The 19440-nt window shown below is 45.0% G+C and overlaps 1 protein-coding gene across 1 annotated transcript in view; it reads left to right on the top strand.

The window, feature by feature from the left end:
- LOXHD1 (lipoxygenase homology PLAT domains 1) overlaps positions 1 to 19440 on the top strand; it is a 172254-nt gene that overhangs the window by 15399 nt on the left and 137415 nt on the right. The window contains exon 2 of the mRNA XM_063423238.1: positions 16462 to 16576. Coding sequence (XP_063279308.1) covers positions 16462 to 16576 — 115 coding nt within the window. The remainder of the gene's footprint in view (positions 1 to 16461; positions 16577 to 19440) is intronic.

Below are 19440 nucleotides of genomic sequence, written 5' to 3'. Positions count from 1 at the left end.
GGCACAAGTGGGGTGCTGGGCAGAGTTTATGCTGCAGTGTCCTTCCAGCTGTGCTGTTACATCATTTATTTTTCTCGTCTCTCCCCTATCTCTCCTCAATATTTGCCCCTGGAAGCAGTCAGATGGGCATATTTGTGCTTGTGCTCAGTTATTAATCTAAGTTTTGTTTCTATTTGGTTGGTCAACACAGGCGGTTATCAGGGCACCATGTGTCTAGCACACCCAGTGGCTTCCTCTGACTGTTGTATTTATTTATTATCAGTATTTGGAGGTTCTGGTGGTAAGCACAGCACAGTCATGGCTGGAGGAACTGGTTGCAGAAGTGAATTGTTACTGCCATGACATCTCCAGGCAGAGGTCCTGGGGGTGTTTGTCTTTTCTGGTCACTGGCCTGGCTGGTCAAAAGAAAAAAAAAGAAATTACAAGTGAAGTTGAGACCACTGTTATCAGTAAGGTGATCCTGACACCATGAATAATGGAGGGGAAATACAGACCAGTGAGATATGGTTGCTTGGTGGGTCTCCTTTTTCACCCGTGCATCTGTCTTATAACCACATGACTGGACAGCACTAAGTAATTTTTCATGAGGTTTCTGAAGCTGCTGCATGCCATGAGGAGGAGAAATGTCTTTGTTTTCCCCTGCCCTGGGCTGGCATATGAAGGACAAGGAGCGACTTGACCACGTGCCTTTGTCTGACCAATTTTCCAGGGAGCTACAACCTTGATTGGCACATCCTGATACCCTAGACCCATATTGACAACTGACCCTGAGTAGGGCTCTGAAAAAAGAGGAGAAAGTTCTCAGCACACACCAATGAATAAATAATAGTGAGGAAAAGGAGAGAAACCCCAAAGACAAGGAGAGGCAGAAGAGACAGGAGGGTGCCTCAGTCGAGGGTGTGAAGGAAGGCAGGGAGAGGCAGAAAGTGAGTGGGGTTAGGAAGGGGCTCTGGGACAAATCCACGCTGAGCCAGTGGGGAGGAAGGACATTGTGAAAGAAGGGCAGCCCAGGCAGGGAGAGGAGGACTGAAGGACTTTGGCAGCTGGAAAGGTGGCAGAAGATTAAGGCAATCTCAGAGCGCTGCTAAAAGGGCAGGGGGGTAAAACAATGACATGAAAGAGAAGGCTGAAAAGAACAAAACAGAAGAGGAGGAGGAGGAGGAGGAGGAAGAGGAGGTAGTGGAAGAGGTAGCTGAGGAAGATGGTGAAGATGAAAGCCAGGAGAAAAAAAGCAAGAAGAAATCAAAGTCTGAGGACTCAGAGGCTGATGGGGAAGTGAAGAAAAAGAAAAAGAAAAAAACCAAGAGAAGAGAGTACAGCAGTGAGGATGAAGACGACTATGAGCGCAGAAAGAAGAAGAAGAAGAAAAAAGGCAAAAAAAGCAAAGACAAGAAGAAGAAGAAAGGTGACAAGTCCAAGAAAGGGAAGATGGATGACAATTTTTTGGAGATGTATGAACAGGAGCTTCGGGACTATCATTCAGACTCCTCCAACGCCACGGAAGATGAATACAACAAAAAAAAAGGTCAGCTCCACCTTTCCCCTCTTGAGCAGGCACTGTAGGCCCTGAAAGAGCCCTTGTTTGGGTTCTTCCTGGGGTGCAGGCAGTGGTTATTCTTTACATGGGTCACATTTTTGTTAGTAAGTGTTTCACCTATTTGAGGTGCCACTGACAGGTTGTGTCTGCAGGAGCTTTTCTGTTTACCAAGCCGCTTTGCCGTGTGGGTGGTACTGCTGTAATTACACTCTCCTAATTAATATTTGCACTGTGGGGCTGTGCAGAAGCTGCAATCAGCAGGCTCCCCCTGTGTAAGCAGGATCAGAGGTGCAGGGTCCTGATCAAGCAGAAGCAGCAGGAGAGTGCTGGGGATTTCAGCAACCAGATGGGTGGAACATTTAGGACTGATGTAGAGGCAGAAGGTCCAGCACAGCAGACCTCTGGCTGTTTTAAAGTAACCAAATAGGCTGGGGAGAGATCATTATTAGCCTCTAAACCTTAACATTGTGTTGCTACAATAAATAGTCCCCTTGTCTCACAAGCAGACTGTACTTTGGTTCAATGCAGGGTAAGCTATGCCTCAAGTTGCACTGGAGGAGGTTTGGATTGAACATTAGTAAAAAATTCCTTCAAGGAAAGGCTTATTAAGCCCTAGCACAGAATGCCACGGGCAGGGGTGCAGTCTCCAGTCCCTGGAAAAATTTAAAAGCCATGTGGATGTGTCACTTGGGTCAGCAGTGACCCTGGTATTGCTAGGGTACAGTTAGACTCGACAGGCTTGGAGGGCTTCTCCAACATAAAATATTCTGTGATTCTGTGACTTAAAGTTTCAGATGATTCACTCAGTTTCATGAGAAGACCATGGTGTAGCTCCATGATTAAAAGAAAAAGCCTTGCCAGGCAGCAGGATGCTCCCAAGCACAGCGAGGTCACCTCCTTGCCAGGGAGGTGGGCAGCAAAGAGGTCATGGGTGCTGAGGGATGTCACCAGCAGCCAGAAACTTGATCAGGGCATGCCTGGGGCACGACACTGCACCTCTCATCACTGTTGTTTCCCCATCATTTTAGGAGAGTCAGAACAGTGCTGTGTGTGGCAGCGGGGAGGACTGCGCCTGCCTGAGGAGCAGCACTGCACACTTCTGGTGTGGCTCTGGGTTAACTGCGCCTGCTGGGCTCTCCAGGGGTGATAAATGGCTGGGAGGAGGAAAAATGGTTCTCCTCCTCTGGTGCAGAGAAGTGAATCCCTCACGGGTGCTGTGTGCTGTGATATGAAGTGAGCTCCTCACATGTACACTCAACGTAGGCCGTGCACCAAACCTGCTTCGTTTGTGCTGGCCCCTGAGGGGTAGGGAGGTTGTCCCTCCTCATACTACATTTTTCTGTATAGCTGAGCAACAATAATTCACCCTTTTCAAAGACAGAAGCTGCAGCAAACGTTTGTAATGATTTCTCAGTGCTTTTTTGACATCAGGTGGTGGGAAGAAATCCTTGGCTCTGAGGGTGGGCAGGCCCTGGCACAGGGTGCCCAGAGAAGCTGTGGCTGCCCCTGGATCCCTGCAAGTGTCCAAGGCCAGGTTGAACAGTTTCAGATGTTCCCTTTACCGTGCATCGTGCTGCTATTCATACTGCTTTGAATCCAAAAAGCAGATTTTTTTTTTTTTTTTTGTGACTTATTCGGAGGCTGCTGCCCCTTTTCTCCCAAGGGACCACTGAGTGAAATGACTGCTGCTGGTCAGGCTCTGGAGAATTGTGTGACCTCTGCAAAAGCCTCCCAGAAGCTTTGGGGATGTCAGCTGCCTTTGGTGCTGGTGAATATTCAGCAGAGATATATTTCAGTCCACACGCTGTGATTCCTTTTGCTGTAAAAAAGAAGAGAGAGAGATGTTATAAATTTTTTATAAGCAGGGAGTCAGTGCTGCCTGTGTCATCTGATGTCCTCTTTATCTTATGGTATTAGCAAACAAGAGAAGGGATCCCCCCATCAAGTTCAATCGATGACTGAAGAACAAGGCAACTCCAGCTCCTGGGGACAGGAAAACAAAAGATATCAAGTGACTGGGTGATAGTATATCTGAGAAAATTAAAGCAGAGAGAGCAGTCATTTTTAACTGAATTGCAGCTGTTGTCCATTCCTGTGATCGTGGTGTTAATGAGACTGGTTATTTATTAATAAGTGTTTGCAAAGTTCTCTCTACAGTGGAGTAAGGAAAGCTACAGGGAGACTTTATTGTGGCTTTTCAATGTTTACAGGGGACTTAAAAGATGTAGAGAGGCTTTTTACCAAGGGCTGTAGTCACATGGTGAGGGGGAATGGCTTTGAACTTAGAGGGTAGGTTTGAGAGAACACAAGGGAGAAATTACTCCCTGTGAGGGTGGGGAGGCACTGATACAGAGAAGCTGTGGCTGCCCCATCCCTGGCAGTGCCCAAGGCCAGGCTGGACAGGGCTGGCAGCACCCTGGGGCAGTGGAAGGTGTCCCTGCCCATGGCAGGGGGTGGCACTGGATGAGCTTTAAGGTCCCTTCCCACCCAAACCATTCTATGGTCTTGAGCTGCCAATAAAGTTCAAATAGCCCGCTGTGTAACAAACATTTAATCAGAAGAATCAATGGCTTTAAAGAGCAGTAGGTATCCAGAGAGTGTTCGCGCGCCCCCAGGCTGCCCAAACCATCTTTAAATCTTCTGCCTGAGGTTCAGGTGTGTTTCAAAGACAAACTCTTAGGAGGAATTTATCTTTTTTTTTTTCCATACCTTTCTCTTGATATCTCAGGTCTTGCCTGTGATAGGGAAGAGTGAGACTGGCATAATTATTTATCCTCCCATTCAAGTTTGTGGTCACAGAATTTTGAAAGAAGGGGTCAAAGGTATCTCTACGTTTTCTGGGTGACTTCTGCCAAAGTCACGGATATCTCTGTGTTGGTAGGAAGAAAGAAAGAAAGAAAATGTTTCTCTTTCCGAACTTGCCTTCATGCCCTTAAATGTGTCTTTACTCTGGCTGAATCAGTAGCTGCCACCTTGGTGAGTCCAGGCCCAGACATGCACAGGGTGTGACAGATGGTGGAAAGCTCCTTCCTGTCCCATGTCACAGGAAAGTGCTGATGACTCAGGAGAACTTCAAGCTTCCCTCTTTCATGTGGCTCACCAAGAGGCATAACTCACTTCAGAGGATAACAATCCATTTTTTGAGGGTCCTCATGATAGTAAAATTCTCTATTTTTCTTTTCACTACTCCTTTTTTTTCCTTACCAAGTTTCAGATATGGATATTATGGATATTATTATGCATATTGTCTGTAAGTGATGGGATCACCATCCCTTGAAGTGTTCAAAAACCACGTGGCTATGGCACTTGGGGACATTGGTTGCTGGTGGGCTTGGCAATGTCAGGGAATGGTTGGACTCAATGATCTCACAGGGCTTTTCTAACCTCAGGAGTTCTGTGATTCTCTGCTGCTTTCTTCTTCTTACACAATAGGTCAAGCTGGACTTCAGTGATCTTAGCAATGTAACAATCATAACATGAAGAAAACTACTCACACAATTCATGTTCCTGTTAATGTGGTACCTCAAATGGTGATGGAAGGGGGAAACAGCCACTGTTGATTTGTAAATAGCTGCCCTTCACCTCTTTTGATGTGTGCTATTGGATTTATTGTGCTGTATTTATTTGATCATTTATATGATCACCGTAGTTGTAGTCCTGCTCCTTCAGTGACTGCTGCAAAGGGTTACTCAAGAAAAGCATTCAGGACATGCTGAGCCTATTGTTGAGTTCTGTTTAATGCAATTTAGCAGGAGTGGGGGAGAGCAAGTGGTCAGCTCTGTCCCTGAGCTCTGTAAAGAACTGCAGTGATGCTTTTACAGACAATCAGCAGCACAATCACCTTGTGTGCACCCTGCTCCCACTGATCTTCCCCAGCTGAGCCTTTGATTAATATTCTGAGTCAGGGTGAACAAGGACTCCTCTTTGGAAGACAGATATTATTTTTACTCCTTGGCACTAAAATGAGCCTGGTTTTTAGGCATAAAACATTCTGAGGAGAGCTTTGTGCCAGTGGCAATTTTATGTCTCGTGATCCAGTGGGAGATGCAAACTGTGCTACTGAGAGAAGGTGGTTCTGAACTCCCTGAACTCTCCTTGGAATTATGGATCTCATCTGCTTGCCTCCCAGCATCTCTCATAGCTGCAAATGACCACAGAAAAGATGTGTTTTGAAGAGTTTAGACAATTTCAAATGTCTGTTGGATATGTGTACATGCCTGGAATAGAGAAGGCTTCAAAACTACTTAATTGAGTCTTCCAGAACCCGAAGGGACCCTACAGAAGAGCTGGAAAGGGACTATTTACAAGAGCCCGGAGTGACAGGACAGTGAGGAATGACTTCATGCTGAGAGAGGGTGGGTTTAGAGTTAGAGGTTAGGAGGAAATCCTTCTCTGTGCAGGGGGTGAAACACAAGATCTCCCATCCCTGAAAGTGTTCAAGGACAGCTTGGATGGGGCTTGGAGCAACCTGGGATAGTGGAAGGTGTCCCTGCCCATGGCAGGAGGCTTGGGACTAGGTTGTCTTTGAGGTCCTTTCCTACCCAGGCCATTCTGTGATTCTATGAACTATCACAGAAGTTCACTATTGTGTGACACAACAAGCCAATACTAAATTAGTCGTGGTACTGGAGTGTTGATTAGTTTTAGGAGCACTTGACAATGACTTTTATGCTGGTGCTAAAAAATCTTTGTACGTGTCTATTAGACACCCCTGCTACACACTTGTGTACTCCCCCTGAAGAACTGAGGTTGCCTGGAGGTGTCATGCTGAAACAGGGCCTGAAAAATCAGTGATGAGTGATTAAAATGCTGGGAGAGGGGCTTTGCAAGGAGTCACAGCTCTTCATAGTCCATGATGAGCCATGGACCTGGAGCAGTCACTGGTCACTGGTGTGGAAAACCAGTGTCATAAAGCAGATGAATGCAAATAAACCTTTTTGGAGCAAGCTCTTGCTGGTGTCTGGAGGTTTGCAGATGTCACCTGTCCTCCGCAGGTGTGTGTTCGGCCAAGTGCAGGCACAGAGCTGGGGGCAGCGAGCACTTGTGCTCCCCCACCCCTCCTTCTGCCAGGGCAGGGCCCCAAACATATGCAGGATTCATTCTTGTTAGGCACACATGGTCCGTTTGGGATGGCTGAGTCCAGCTGGCAGCACCAAAAACAGCATCGAGGAGCAGCTGTGGGTGCCAGGCTGCCAAAGGCGCGGCGCAGCTGGCGTGAAACCCACACCCGCCAGCAGGAGCTGCAGCCTCCCAGCACTGCTGCTCCCCTCACACCCAAAACAGTCAGAGCTGAACGGAGTGCACAGCTCAGTTTTGCAGAGCTCAGTTTTGCAGAGCTCAGTTTTATACCCTTAACTGCCTTTTGGATGAGTGTTTGTGTTTGGACTTGAACAGAAAATACCGGAGAGTTCCTGGAGAGGAGCTCAAGGAGTTTGCACTGAAAATAGGAGTTAAATGCAGATCAGTGTGCTCAGGTATCCCATAACTCTGGACTCAATTATCTGTAGCATCCAAGGAGCCCCGTCTGAGGAAGCTGACCTTTGAAGGATGCAGGACTAGAACTCGATCACACTGAAATAATTCAAGAATATTTGGGAGTTTTTACCTTTCCCTTTTCCCTCGTATCCCTCTTCCCTCTCTTCTTTCCTCCCTTAAGAATCAAGATTCCCATGTCTTTAAAACATCCAAGCTTTGCTTGGGTAGTTTTTCATTCTCTGGTTTCAGAAAGAGAACTGAGGAGATGCTTTTGCTCACAGGTAAAACAGTTCCTCTACTGGTACATCAAATTCCCAGTTTCAGGACTGCATTGATATTTTAAGGATCATTAGTTTTGTTCCCATTTATACTTTGTTAAATATACATCCTCTAGGCCCTCTGTGAAGCTGTTTATCATCCTGTCCCTGGGAATTTGGACTAATATCTGAATACTGTTCCATTAAAACAACAGAATTTCATCCATCAGGATGGAAAGTCTGGGAAAAAAATAGCACTGAGCTACAAATGACTAAGCACAGAGAGGGGGCCAGTGCAAACCAGTATTTTATTCCAGCACAGGACAATCCCACAGCCTCAGGTGAGGTGGTTTATCCATCTGAGCCCCAGGAAAGCAGAGACTCATGATGGGTTTGGTGTCAAGAGCCTCTGATTACTGCTGGGATGAGATGGTTTACTGAGGGTTTGTGTCAGCTCTCAACGTTGCAATCAGGATGTAGCTTCCAGATTCACAACATGTTTTTTGTCTGGTTAAGGCCTCCTCTTGGCTGACTATTGCTGCTCCAAGAAATATTTATTTATTGTCAGTGCCTTGTGGGTGCAGCTATTTCTCCAGGCATTGTCAGAGTGGTTTTTCTTCCTTGCAACACAATGACACCAATGTGACACAATACCTGAATGGCAACACTTAAAGAAAAACTGAAAATAATAATTGTGGCTTCTGTTGATGGATTTACGTGTACTGCAAGGCAGGCTGGACACGTATCACTGAGGAGCTGTGCATTGTTGATGTAATTGAATGTGGTTGTTGGAAACCAGGTCTTTTTGGTACTTTGTCATCTGATCTTCAGATCTATTGTATTTTTCAGCATCAGTTTGGAGTTCTGCATTTTATAGACATCTGTATTCTAGTGATATATCAATCACACTTTCTCTGTGAGACATAAGTGTTAATTAGGACATATTTGTAAAGAAAGTAGAGGTAAGAGGTGGGAAGGCTGTAGCAATTTTTATTATTATTATTCTTTTTAGGGTGCTGTTTGAATAGTAGAAACTCTGTGCCACGACTACTTAAATTGGGGAGTTGTTATTTATTCTTAGAATCATACAATTCTAGAATGGTTTGGGATGGAAGGGACATTAGAGATTACATAATTCCAATGCCCTGCCATGGGCAGGGACAGCTTCCACTAGACCAGTTTGCTCCAAACTTCACAGAGCCCAACTAGTAAGGACATCTAACAACGCCCCTGTAAATACAGGTAACAGCTGTAAATAAAATACAGCTTGAATTAATTACAAGCTTCTATCAGGCATCATTTCCTGCTTAGGCCAAGCACCAACCTGAAACACAGCTAGAAGTCAGGAGCAAACTGTGTTGGTTCCTCAGCCGAGAGTGACAAGGGTGTAGTGTGTGTGCCTGCTGTGGGCCGGCTGTCCGTGCTCACCGTGGCATCCAGACCTCACCTGCTGCTGGCTTTGCCAGCTGTTGGCTCCGTGGCTTTCCCAGCTGTCCACTCAGTTGCTCTGCCAGCTGTTCCCGCCTTGAGCACATTCCTGTTGCATTCAGAGCCTCAGGCCAAGCAGTTTTGGAGCACGTTGATGTGGTTGTGTTTTTCTTTTGTGAAAAAAGCTCAGATGCTCCCCGGAAGAAAAATTCTGTGAGAAATGTCTTGCCTTGCTGGTGTCAGGGAACATCCAACACCCAAGACCTGCAGTGCTTCCAGGCCAGAGACTCTGGGCAGGAGTAGGCAGTAAAAGGATCTTTGGTGAAATTGCTCTTTCTCCTACCTGGGTGTTGGGGTCAGGGCTGGCAACAAGGAGAGCACATCTTCTTGATCTTGGATTTTTCTCTGCCTAGGTGGCTAAAATAAGGTGGGGATTTTGTTAGAGCCTGGTGACACAGAACATAAAGCCACAGAATGGTTTGGGTTGGAAGGGATCTTGATCATCCAGTCCCACCCCTGCCATGGGCAGGGACACCTTCCACTGTGCCAGGCTGCTCCCAGCCCTGTCCAACCTGACCTTGGACACTGCCAGGGATGCAGGGGCAGCCACAGCTTCTCTGGGAAACCTGTGCCACAGCCTGCCCACCCTCCCAGGGAAGAATTTCTCCCCCATATCCCACCTAACCTGCCCTCTGGCAGTGGGAAGACATTCCCTGTGTCCTGTCAAGCCAGGCTCTTGTCCAACGCCTCTCCCCAGCTTTTTTATAAACTCCCTTCAGGTACTTGAAGGCTCCTAGAAGGTCACCCCAGACCCTTCTCTTCTCCAGGCTGAACTATCCCAATGCCTTCAGCCCTTCCCCACAGGAGAGGTGCTCCATCCCTCCAACCACAGGCATGACAGGCAGCAGGGAATTACTTCCAGCTGCGTTCTGCAGACACGTTGCTCTACCGCAGACTTTGTTCAGCGCTGCAAATAAAATCAATCTCATATTTTACCCAGGCTGTGCTGCACACCTCCCATTGGACAGAAATTTCTAATGTTCTTGTCAGTGGTGGTGACTCACAGACACCCCATGTCCTGGCAGGTCCTTCTTGCCCCCAAGAGATGATGAAAGAAATGGAACAGGTTTCTGTTGTGAGTGTCTCTCTCCCCTGAGGCACAGTGTTTTCCTCCAACACAATTTAAGCTCGAATAAAAAAGATGTTTACTGCTAAACTAATTCTACCTCACTGTTCCAGCAAAGTACTAAGGTGGTTTTTTCCTGGTAGTGCTCAGGCAAAAATACTCTTTTAGTGGTAGCTGGAGCACCAAATGAATCGAGTTTGGCTTCCTACAGTGCATGAGAATGAAATGTTGATTTTTACAATAGCTGATGAAGTAAAACACACTCCAAACCATGACTTCTCTGCCTGTGGGAACAGGCAGGACAGTCTTCAGCTTTGGATTTATATTTAAAGAGATAAATGATATTTCAGAGCTCAAGATAATGACACTTGTGTGTACCAGCACTAAGTTTGCTAGAAGAAAACCTCCCTAATCCATGTCCATGACAAGCCTCAAAATGCAAGATGCTATTAATTCTGCAATTCCTTGTATAAACTATGAATAGCAAAATGTGTAACAGTGTGCAACCAGTCCAAATATTTGTGAAAAAAAAAAATCCCTCCCTTTTGCTTTGAATAATTAATTTGGCATCCATGCCAGACCTAAAAGCTTCTTTCCATTAAGCACATAAAGAGCAGGCAATCTCTCATAGAGTGTGAGGCCCAAATCTGCTCACAGTTCTGAGGTACGAATCCAAAGCCATTGTGCTCAAGTCAATGGAGTTAGTCAGGATATGCTCCAGAGTGAATGAGAGGAGAATTTAACTCATTTTGTGTATGACAAGAGATTATTGCAGAAATTGTGGCTCACTAAAAACAAACAGGCTCCCATTTAAAAGGACTGTCTTTGTGGTGGGTAAAGGATGGTCCTGATTAAACTACAACCATCATAAGTATTTAACTGATGTGTTCAGATGCACAGAGCATTGTTTTGTCAAACATAACCTAAAACAGCACAGACCCTTGAAAACTTCCAAGTATTTTGCATAAATGTCAAGGTACTCCTCAGGTGCTCCAAGACAAACACATTCCAAAGTGCTTCAGGAGAAGCCAGAGTGATTGGTGCTTTGCATGAATCAACATGAAGTGAATATTGAGAATAATCAGTGAATTCCCAGCTGGAAGTGCAGCGAAGTGCAAACAGCCATTAGTGCTGCTGAGGTAAATGCATCCTGTTAAACAGATGCATCTGAAGGCAGCTCTGAAAGCCACAGCTTCAAAGCAGTTGCTGTCGATTTGGGCTTATATTCAAGATGAATCACAGAATCCCAGAATGGCTCGGGCTGGAGGGGACCACAGTGGGTTCTCAGGTCCCATCTCCCTGCTCCAAAGCACAGGGCACAGGATTTTGTCCAGATGGTTCTGGAATGTCTCCAGTGAGGAAGGCTCCACACCCTCCCTGGTCTCTGTTCCAGCCCTTGGTCACTGCACAGTGAAGAAGTTCTTCCTCATGCTCAGATGGAATTTCCTGAGCATCAGTTTTTCCCTGTTCCTCCTGTTCAATTTTTCTGCCTCACTGAGAAGAGCCTGGTCCATCCTCTGACACATCCCTTCAGAAACCCATAGTTTTTGCTTTCCCTTCTCCTTCCCCAAACTCCTCACTATCTTTTCTGTCTTTTTCCACCTGCTTAATCATTATTGTGGCACAACTTTGCATTTTTTTTTCTACCAAGGGCCAGTCTTGCTAGACAGATTTTAGGCACCAGCTCAGTTTTCCGTATTCACCTCATGAGAATGTGGCCTGACAGGAATTGCAGTCACTGCCATAATTGATGGGGAGCAGTCCCATGCTGTTGGAGTCAGGAAAACCTGAATTTATCAGCCAAAGCACTCTTCTGTCCTGAAAATATTCCTTTCTTGGGCAGCTAAGGGAAGTTTCCATGCTCTTGGCTAAAGTGTCCCAGTCTGCACTTGTCAGTGTTTGTAGCTTTACAGTAATTTTAGGAGTAATTTTGAAGCAAGTGTTTCTCTACTCTCATCATTGAATGGATGGATTTATATTAGCCCACTTCATATTTATCATCTCCTTCTGCAGGGCAAGGAAAGGGATGTGAGAGCTTCCAGCAGCGAAGCAATGTAACTTGATACTGATTTTATGCTGCCTGTATCCTGCTCTTGAAATGACCATTTCTGAATGCTTATTTTCAACAAAGAAAGTAGTGTCTGTAATTTCCTTTATTGAGCTTGTATTTGCCTGAGAAAAGCAGTAATAGGTTTGCAGTTCATAGCAAATCAGCCCTGTTCAGCTTGCTGGAACTTTCACCAGCTCCTGAAGCCTTCGTGCTGGATAGCTGAACAGTGGAGTCAGCTGGGGATTCAATATCTACCAGAAGAGATAAGTGAACTAAATTCCACTTGATTGAGATAATATTTGGAACAAAAGAGCCTGTATCAGTAAGAGTATTAAAGCTTTGTATTGACTCTGCCTGGCCCGTTGGGAGAAAAGCAAGGTTTGGAGGCTGGGCTGAAAGTCAAGCACTCCCATACTAACACTTTGGGTTTCTGTAACTTGGCCATGATCTTAGCACTCAGAATAGACTTTGACTTTGGGGCAGGGTTGTTTGCCACCCAAAAGCACCTTGATGTGGGTGTCTTCCTGTGAGCTGAGGGCCATGCAGCATGATGATCAGACTGGAGTCCAGTCCTCTCCCTCTCTTGCCTTGGTGGTCTCCCTCTGGGGCTCCTCTACCCAGGGGCTGCCAACATTGCTAGGAAAAGCATCAAGGAGCACCACAGATCACAGGGTAATGTGGGTTGGAAGGGACCTTTAAGAATATTTAATTCCAAGCCTCTGCCAGAGGCAGGGAAACCCTCCACTAAGAGCAGGTTGCTCCAAGCCCCACAGCAGGAGCACCTGAGTGCTGGCTTCATGACCTGACCACTTGGGTGAAGACCTTTGGGGATCCTGTCCATGTCTGAAGGGAGGTGAATGACCAATGAAGATATTTGGAGGCGTGGGAATGTCATGTTCTGTTTGACCAAGAAGGAAGTAGGGGCATCATGGGTGCACAGTCAAACACGGAGAGACTGAGAAGCCTCTGCCAAGGTACATCTCAGTATGCTAAAAGAGCAGAAACACATAAAAGGAGTTGGTTTTTAACATCACAGAAGCCAAAAGTTATTGCTAAGCTCTGAAGAAGCACCATGGAGGAAAGTCTTTGGTGAACATTAATGCCCATGATCCATAAAATAATAATGGGGGTGGACCCTCCATAGGAACTTGGGTCTTTTGAGTGACGGAGAGTGTGAAAAACAGGAATTCAGACTGGGAAGATTGGAAATACAACAAGGCCATTCAAAAAGGAAGTTAGGAACTTGGTGGGAAGATGCATGAAATTCATAGAATATCTGACAAATTAATTTCTGTATTTTCCTAATGCTCCCTGCCACAACTGGAGCACTGAAGTAGTAAATTTGATCCTTCTAACCTGGATGCCAGCTTTGGTTAGATAACTTCCATAGATATCCAATTTCAAGCATTTTAGTAAATTCAGTTTTATCACCCTAAATCACAAAATACAAGATGTTTATGCTTGGGATTTGCTAACACTGGACATGTTTTCTCAAAGCTAAAATATTTAATCATTCAGGAACAAACTCGATGGTTATGAAATGTCATTAACCTACAGGTCTTGTTGAACTATTTCAAGGATGCTGCTCCCAGCAAAAGGGGCTGGGGTACAAAATGTTGATCCTCACCCCAGATCATCATCCTTTTCTGCCTGCTGGGCCCTAAAGCTGCAGAGAAAACATGACACCCATTAGCTGTCAGGGGCTGATAAGAAATTGGAGAAAAAAAATGCAAAGGAAAGAAACAATCCTGAATCTATACTGCTGAACTTCCATGCCTTTGAAGGAAGTGGCTAAATAATCTGCATTTGTCTCCTGCCTTTTGCAGTACGAGCTGGCATCAATATTAGTATTAAACTTTAATTTTCTTCCTGGAAAGGAAATTATGGACCCTGCATCCATGACATCACTGGAAATCTGGGACATCATTTATTTGCACAGCTGGCCATCCAGATGTAAAGCTGGGAAAGGGGTGGCAGGGCTCCCTCCCCCTTCCAGCAGTGCACTGTGACATGTGTCACATGCAGTGGTGTCCTGATGTCACCAACCCAGACCCTCCTTTTGTCCCTCAGTGCAAATTTAATTAAAATGGTATTAACCACAGTGCACACCTGGTAATGACATGAGCTAATCAAGCAGGGCTCAGCACATCTGTCCGGGTAAAAACTACTCATCCATGTGCTGCCTGCCCACTGCAGTGTATGGAGGTTGATTTTGGGGTTGTGAACCTAAAGTGCAGCCCATCTACTTGGGTCATCATTGTTTTTGTAACTGTGAGACTCCCACTGGCAGATTTCCAATGAGGGATTTGATTTTTATGGGGGAGGAAATTGTGGTTTGGTGGTGAGTTTTGTCTTAGACAATGTCCCTGTGTCCCATCACCTCACTTGCTAGGGACTGAAAAGTGGGATTAGATCATCTTCTACAACTTCTGCGAGGAAATTAAGATTAGTTGTATAGATGAGGTGATGTCAATACCTGCACAGGTGCAGCAGACCAGCTCAAGAATGGGTTTCACCTGATGGGCACGTTTAAAATGGCAGACTCTGACACACATGACCTATAATTCCTAGCACTTCTCTAGCAGTAAAAAAAAAATCACTAGAAAAATGGAGCTTTTGAAATGTCTCTGGGACCTTACAGACTGTTGTGATGGCTGGCCAAACACCTCCCCTTGGCATGTGGGAATGCTGACAGGAGGAAATGAAAAGGAAATCAAAACTCTGCTCAGACATATTATTTGTGTGCAAGCTGTGGATCCCATATTCTTCCTGTTTGGTTTTGGGTTTTTTTTTTTTGTGAGTGGGGTTTGTTTGTTTTGTTCTTAGTTTGTTTGTTTTTTTAACAAATCTCCTTGTCCTTTGAGCCTGTAAATGAAATACATCAAGGCAAGGGCTTCTTAAAATGTTGCCAAGCACAGATCACAATTTACTGCACTTATTACAACAACATCCCCCTTTCTGTCCTATTTACATTCATGGGAGGGTATGATTAGGAAAGTATTGCACCTTTTTTTTTTCTCAATGCAATAGAGCTGATGGAAATAAAGAACGGTTTTTAATCAGTTTTACATGAGTGCTCTGCATTTTGCTCTTTTGGTTGAAATGGTGATTAAATTTCTTTTTGGTGATGTGTTGAGGGAAGAGTGTTATAGTGGGAAAAACACTTGATGCTCAGAGCAGAGTTACAATATATTTTTTGTTTCTTTTGAATATATATAGAACAGAATAGATATGTGAATAGAATAAATTTGTGACGTAGTGAGGGAGAGATGGACACTAATAAAATACATAACAGTTCTGATGCACCCATGAAGAGGGACATTTTTACAGCATTAGTTGTAAGAAATCCCATAGTTGGCAGTCAGTTTGTGCAGGATGAAATGGTGAAAATACAGCCTTTCTTCTAGCTTACAGTTTTGAGGATGAAATGCCATCAGATCATAAACTCATGTTGTCTGAAGCCAAAAAGGGCCATCAGGGTATGTAGTTTGGCCACAGGCAAGGTTTTGTAATTTCTCCCAGTTCCTTCTGTGTTGAGCCAACCAAGACATGTCCTTCAGTAAAGTAACCTGTTTTCAAGCCTCAAGTCTTGTTCTAGCATCACTCATCATCCCAAGAAATGTCTGTCTGACTGTTATTTGAATCTGTCTAACTCTGCCTTTCGGCCATTGGATCTTGTCACGCCGCTTGAGTAAAAGGCACTTTTAAACTTGTGTGCCTCCCAAGAAGATATATGCATGTGTAAATAAAGCTGTCACTCACTCTATTGCTTGGAATGATAAATAGATAGAGCATAGAGACTCTGATTTAAGTGTTTTCCTACCTATTGTCAAGGGGATTAGGTGGGATACCAGGGAAAGGTGCTTCCCAGGGAATGGGCACAGCCCCAAGGCTGCCAGAGCTCCAGGAGAGTTTGGACAGCACTGCCAGGGATGCACAGGGTGGCATGGTTGGGGTGTCTGTGCAAGGCCAGAAGTTAGACTTGATCATCCTTGTGGGGTCCTGTGAGAGATTGGAAAGACTGATGTCATTGAGTGAGCTTTTTTGGGGCCTCCCAGGTGTCTTCCAATTCTGGACATTCTGTGGTTCTCCTCATGATTTACCATTTTGTCTTTGGTAAAATCTCCAGAACAACCAAAATGCAAAATTGTGGCTGTAGTGATGTTTCAGCTCCCATACAAATATCTTATCAGAGCAGACAGGACAGTGTGCATTGCATTGACACAAATGAAAAGTGGCTCAACAGCTTTAACGCTTCACACAAATTCATCTGCTCCATGTAACACATGCACACAGTAGGGGAGGCAGCATGTTCACAGGGCAGTGTTTTATTTGCACCAAATCCATCCTAACTCAGTCCCTCTCTGCCCATGTAAGTGTCTCCAGCAGTTTTGTTTGATGTGATAACTTTCAGCAGCTGGGTTCACTGTGCCCTGTCCCAGAGATGGGTTTGTTTGGGCAGTGGGTGCACAGAGCCATCTCTAGGCTGTGTCTATCAGCCCAGGTTTGGTGATGACTTGGATCTACAAAGTACAGGGTGAGGGTTTTCTCCTGATGTTGTCCTGATGTTTCTTTTCTCCTTCCACAGTTTACGAGGTGGTGACAGTGACAGGAGACGTCCGGGGAGCAGGAACCGACGCCAACGTCTTTGTCACTCTCTTTGGAGAGCACGGGATCACTCCCAAGACTCATCTCACCAGCAAGTAAGTGTCTGGAAGGAAACCTTCATCTTTGAGGCCTGTCCTTCAGGGACAGTTAAAGCATTCTGATGAAACATAATATCATGCTGATGGACGTGGAGGGAATAAATCTGTACGGTATTTTAAGATCACCAGGGAAATCTGAATTTTTGCCGTTGCGTATTCCATACCCAATCCACTGCAAACCTGCATTCCCTTCTGTAGGTGGAAATCCATGTTACATAAGGCTCATACTTGCAAGGTGTGGGGATATTTGCTTTTCTTAGAGCCTGATTTTGGAGTTCCCGATTTAGGAGCTGAGAATATTCATTGCTTGCTGGAGTGGGCACGATGGGCTATATTCCCATGCCTAGATCCCACAGAGGTCTCCATGCTAGTCAGGTACAGACAGAAATGTCCTTGAATGATTCTGAACAGTAACTCAGTGGATTTGAAGTAATGTTGATAGATAAACCACCTACAACCAGCCACAGGAAATATGAGGCAAGCAGAAATGGAAGAATTTGAGCTGACTCCTAATTTAGACTGCTCCCATTCTATCTGCTGTATGCCTTGCTGCACACCACTGTAGTTGCACATCACTCTGGTGGCCCTGATGTCAATAGCATCCTATGGATATGTCTTCTCATTCCTCATCAGCATGTTGAACTTCGTGAGAGCCATATTTTATAATTTAAGAACCTATTAAGATGCCTTTGACTTTCTAAATAGTTTTCTTTTTCTTTTTTTTTCTTTTTTAATTTTTTTTTATTTAAAAGGTGAGCATCAGGGCCAGCAGGTGCTCATTTCCCATGAAAGCAAGATGACTTTTAACGAAGTACTAGCTCTGCATGTACTAATTTCCCCTTAGTCAGGCAACTGCACTAAGATAAAGCAAAAATCCCCTCTCCAGAGGGTCTAGGAAAGGCTGTGTGTCTCTGTTTTTCAGTGTTCTTATTGTTTTGCTTTTCGTGAAAATGTGTTTCAGAATTATTAATCCTGTGCTAATGTCACACGGTAACTTCACATTTTCTCCATTTCTACAGCACCGACAAGAGGTACCTGCAGCTATTTTAAATTTTACCCTCAAAAGAGCTTCTCTTCCCAGTGAAGCAACTCAAACATGAGAGTCTGTAAAGAAAATGATATGGGAATGGTAAAGAAAATACATGAAATTTCAGCCCTGTTTGCCATATTTGAAATTCAGAAACCAGAGCCAGGCAAAGGAGTTCTATTACTCAGGAAACTCTAGAAACACCAGGGAGAGCTCCCTGATTGTATATTTCTATATGAAATGCTTTGGTTTTGCTGTGTTATTTTCACCCAGGCATCCCAAAAAACTGACAAAGCAAAACGCCATTTTCTTCAATTTAACAGAGAAGGAAAATGAGGCAAGAACCTAAAAGGGGATGTGGTTCCATAGCAGGTCAGTGACAAAGCTGTGAGCAGCAGCAGCAGCAGCTCTGCTGGGGAAGGAGCTTCTAGCCTCCAAACCTGCCTCGTAGTATTTGCCAAAGCCATCAAAGCAACATCTGCTTTCCAGGGAGCTGTCTTGTGGTCAGCATTTACATAAATAGCCATTTAATTGGGAAAGCACTCATCTGCTCAAGGCTATGGAAAGAATACTACCCTAAAAAATTAATAAATATGCTCTATGCCCTTCAGAGAAGTCAAAAGATATCCATAACAGATTTCTCAATCAGTTGTGGCATTAAACATGCTGCTGGTTGTGCAGGTGGTCTTTGCTGGCACTTGGGTTAATGCCTCCTCTTCCCTCCTGCTCTCACCACTTTTATTTTGGAAAAGGAAAAAAGAAAGGACACACAGAGATCATTTTAGGTTGCAGCAGCAGCACTCTGAGCTTGTTCAGACCTGAGTTAGCCTTTTGGGCTCAGTCCCTGCTGCTGCAGTGAGCAGATGGCTGAGGTGTGGAAAGCAAGGATGAAAGGCTCAGGAAGCCAACCTGCTGCAGTTCAGGGCTCTTGAAACTGGTCCCGTAGGAGGTGACCGCTAGAACTGCAACTTACAGCTTTCCACTGGGGGTTTCCCAAACATCAGCAAAATTTCTGCGTCCCTAAGCAAAGTCTGGCGCTTCACAGTGCTCCGTCGAGGAATGGGGAGAAAAAAAGTCTAGTCTGGATGTAGGAGTGCCTTCAGACTGCTTAACTGATAGTCTTGTCTCATAATTATCAGGAAAACAGTGAAATAGTTGGTTTCCAGCCCCACCTACCCCCAATTTGTTATGCAGCTTTATGAATATGGCAAAAGGATGGAATCTCATGCATCTTTCAACTAAATGTTTACACGAGTTCACTTATGACTGCAAATGCATGACATTTTATAGGTGTTTACATTTCCCTGTGTATGACAGACAGCTAAAATATCATGCATTGCCTAAAGATGGTACTACCACTTCAGCTTCTGGTTAGAATGGGTTTTTCCTGTTTCTTTCCTGACTGTGTGCTGGTAGTGGAAGGTGTGACCGCTCAGGTCTTTTCGTCGTGCGCGGTAAGGGGAAGACATGGCCAGCTGATGAAATATCAGAGCATGTTTTCATAATAGAGTGTGTTTTTAACACTGGCCAACAATACAGAAACTGTGAAAGTTACTCTTTGCCACACCTGCTCAGGAGGAACATTGATTTTGCAAGCAGCAGCACTCAATATCTGAGCCAAGAGTTGAGTTTCAAAGGGGGATCAACAAGAAAGGACATGGAGTGACAGGACAAAGGGGAAACTGCTTAGAAATATCAGAGGGCAGGGTCAGGTGAATATGAAAAGGGAATTCTTGGCTGTGAGGATGGTGAGGCCCTGGTACAGGTTGCCCAGAGAAGCTGCCCCATCCCTGGGGCAGGGATATTCCAGGCCAGGTTGGACGGGGCTTGGAGC

The sequence above is a fragment of the Prinia subflava genome, chromosome Z, assembly GCF_021018805.1.
Source record: "Prinia subflava isolate CZ2003 ecotype Zambia chromosome Z, Cam_Psub_1.2, whole genome shotgun sequence".
NCBI classification, from domain to species: Eukaryota; Metazoa; Chordata; class Aves; order Passeriformes; family Cisticolidae; genus Prinia; species Prinia subflava.
This window is presented reverse-complemented; position numbering and strand designations above follow the sequence as displayed.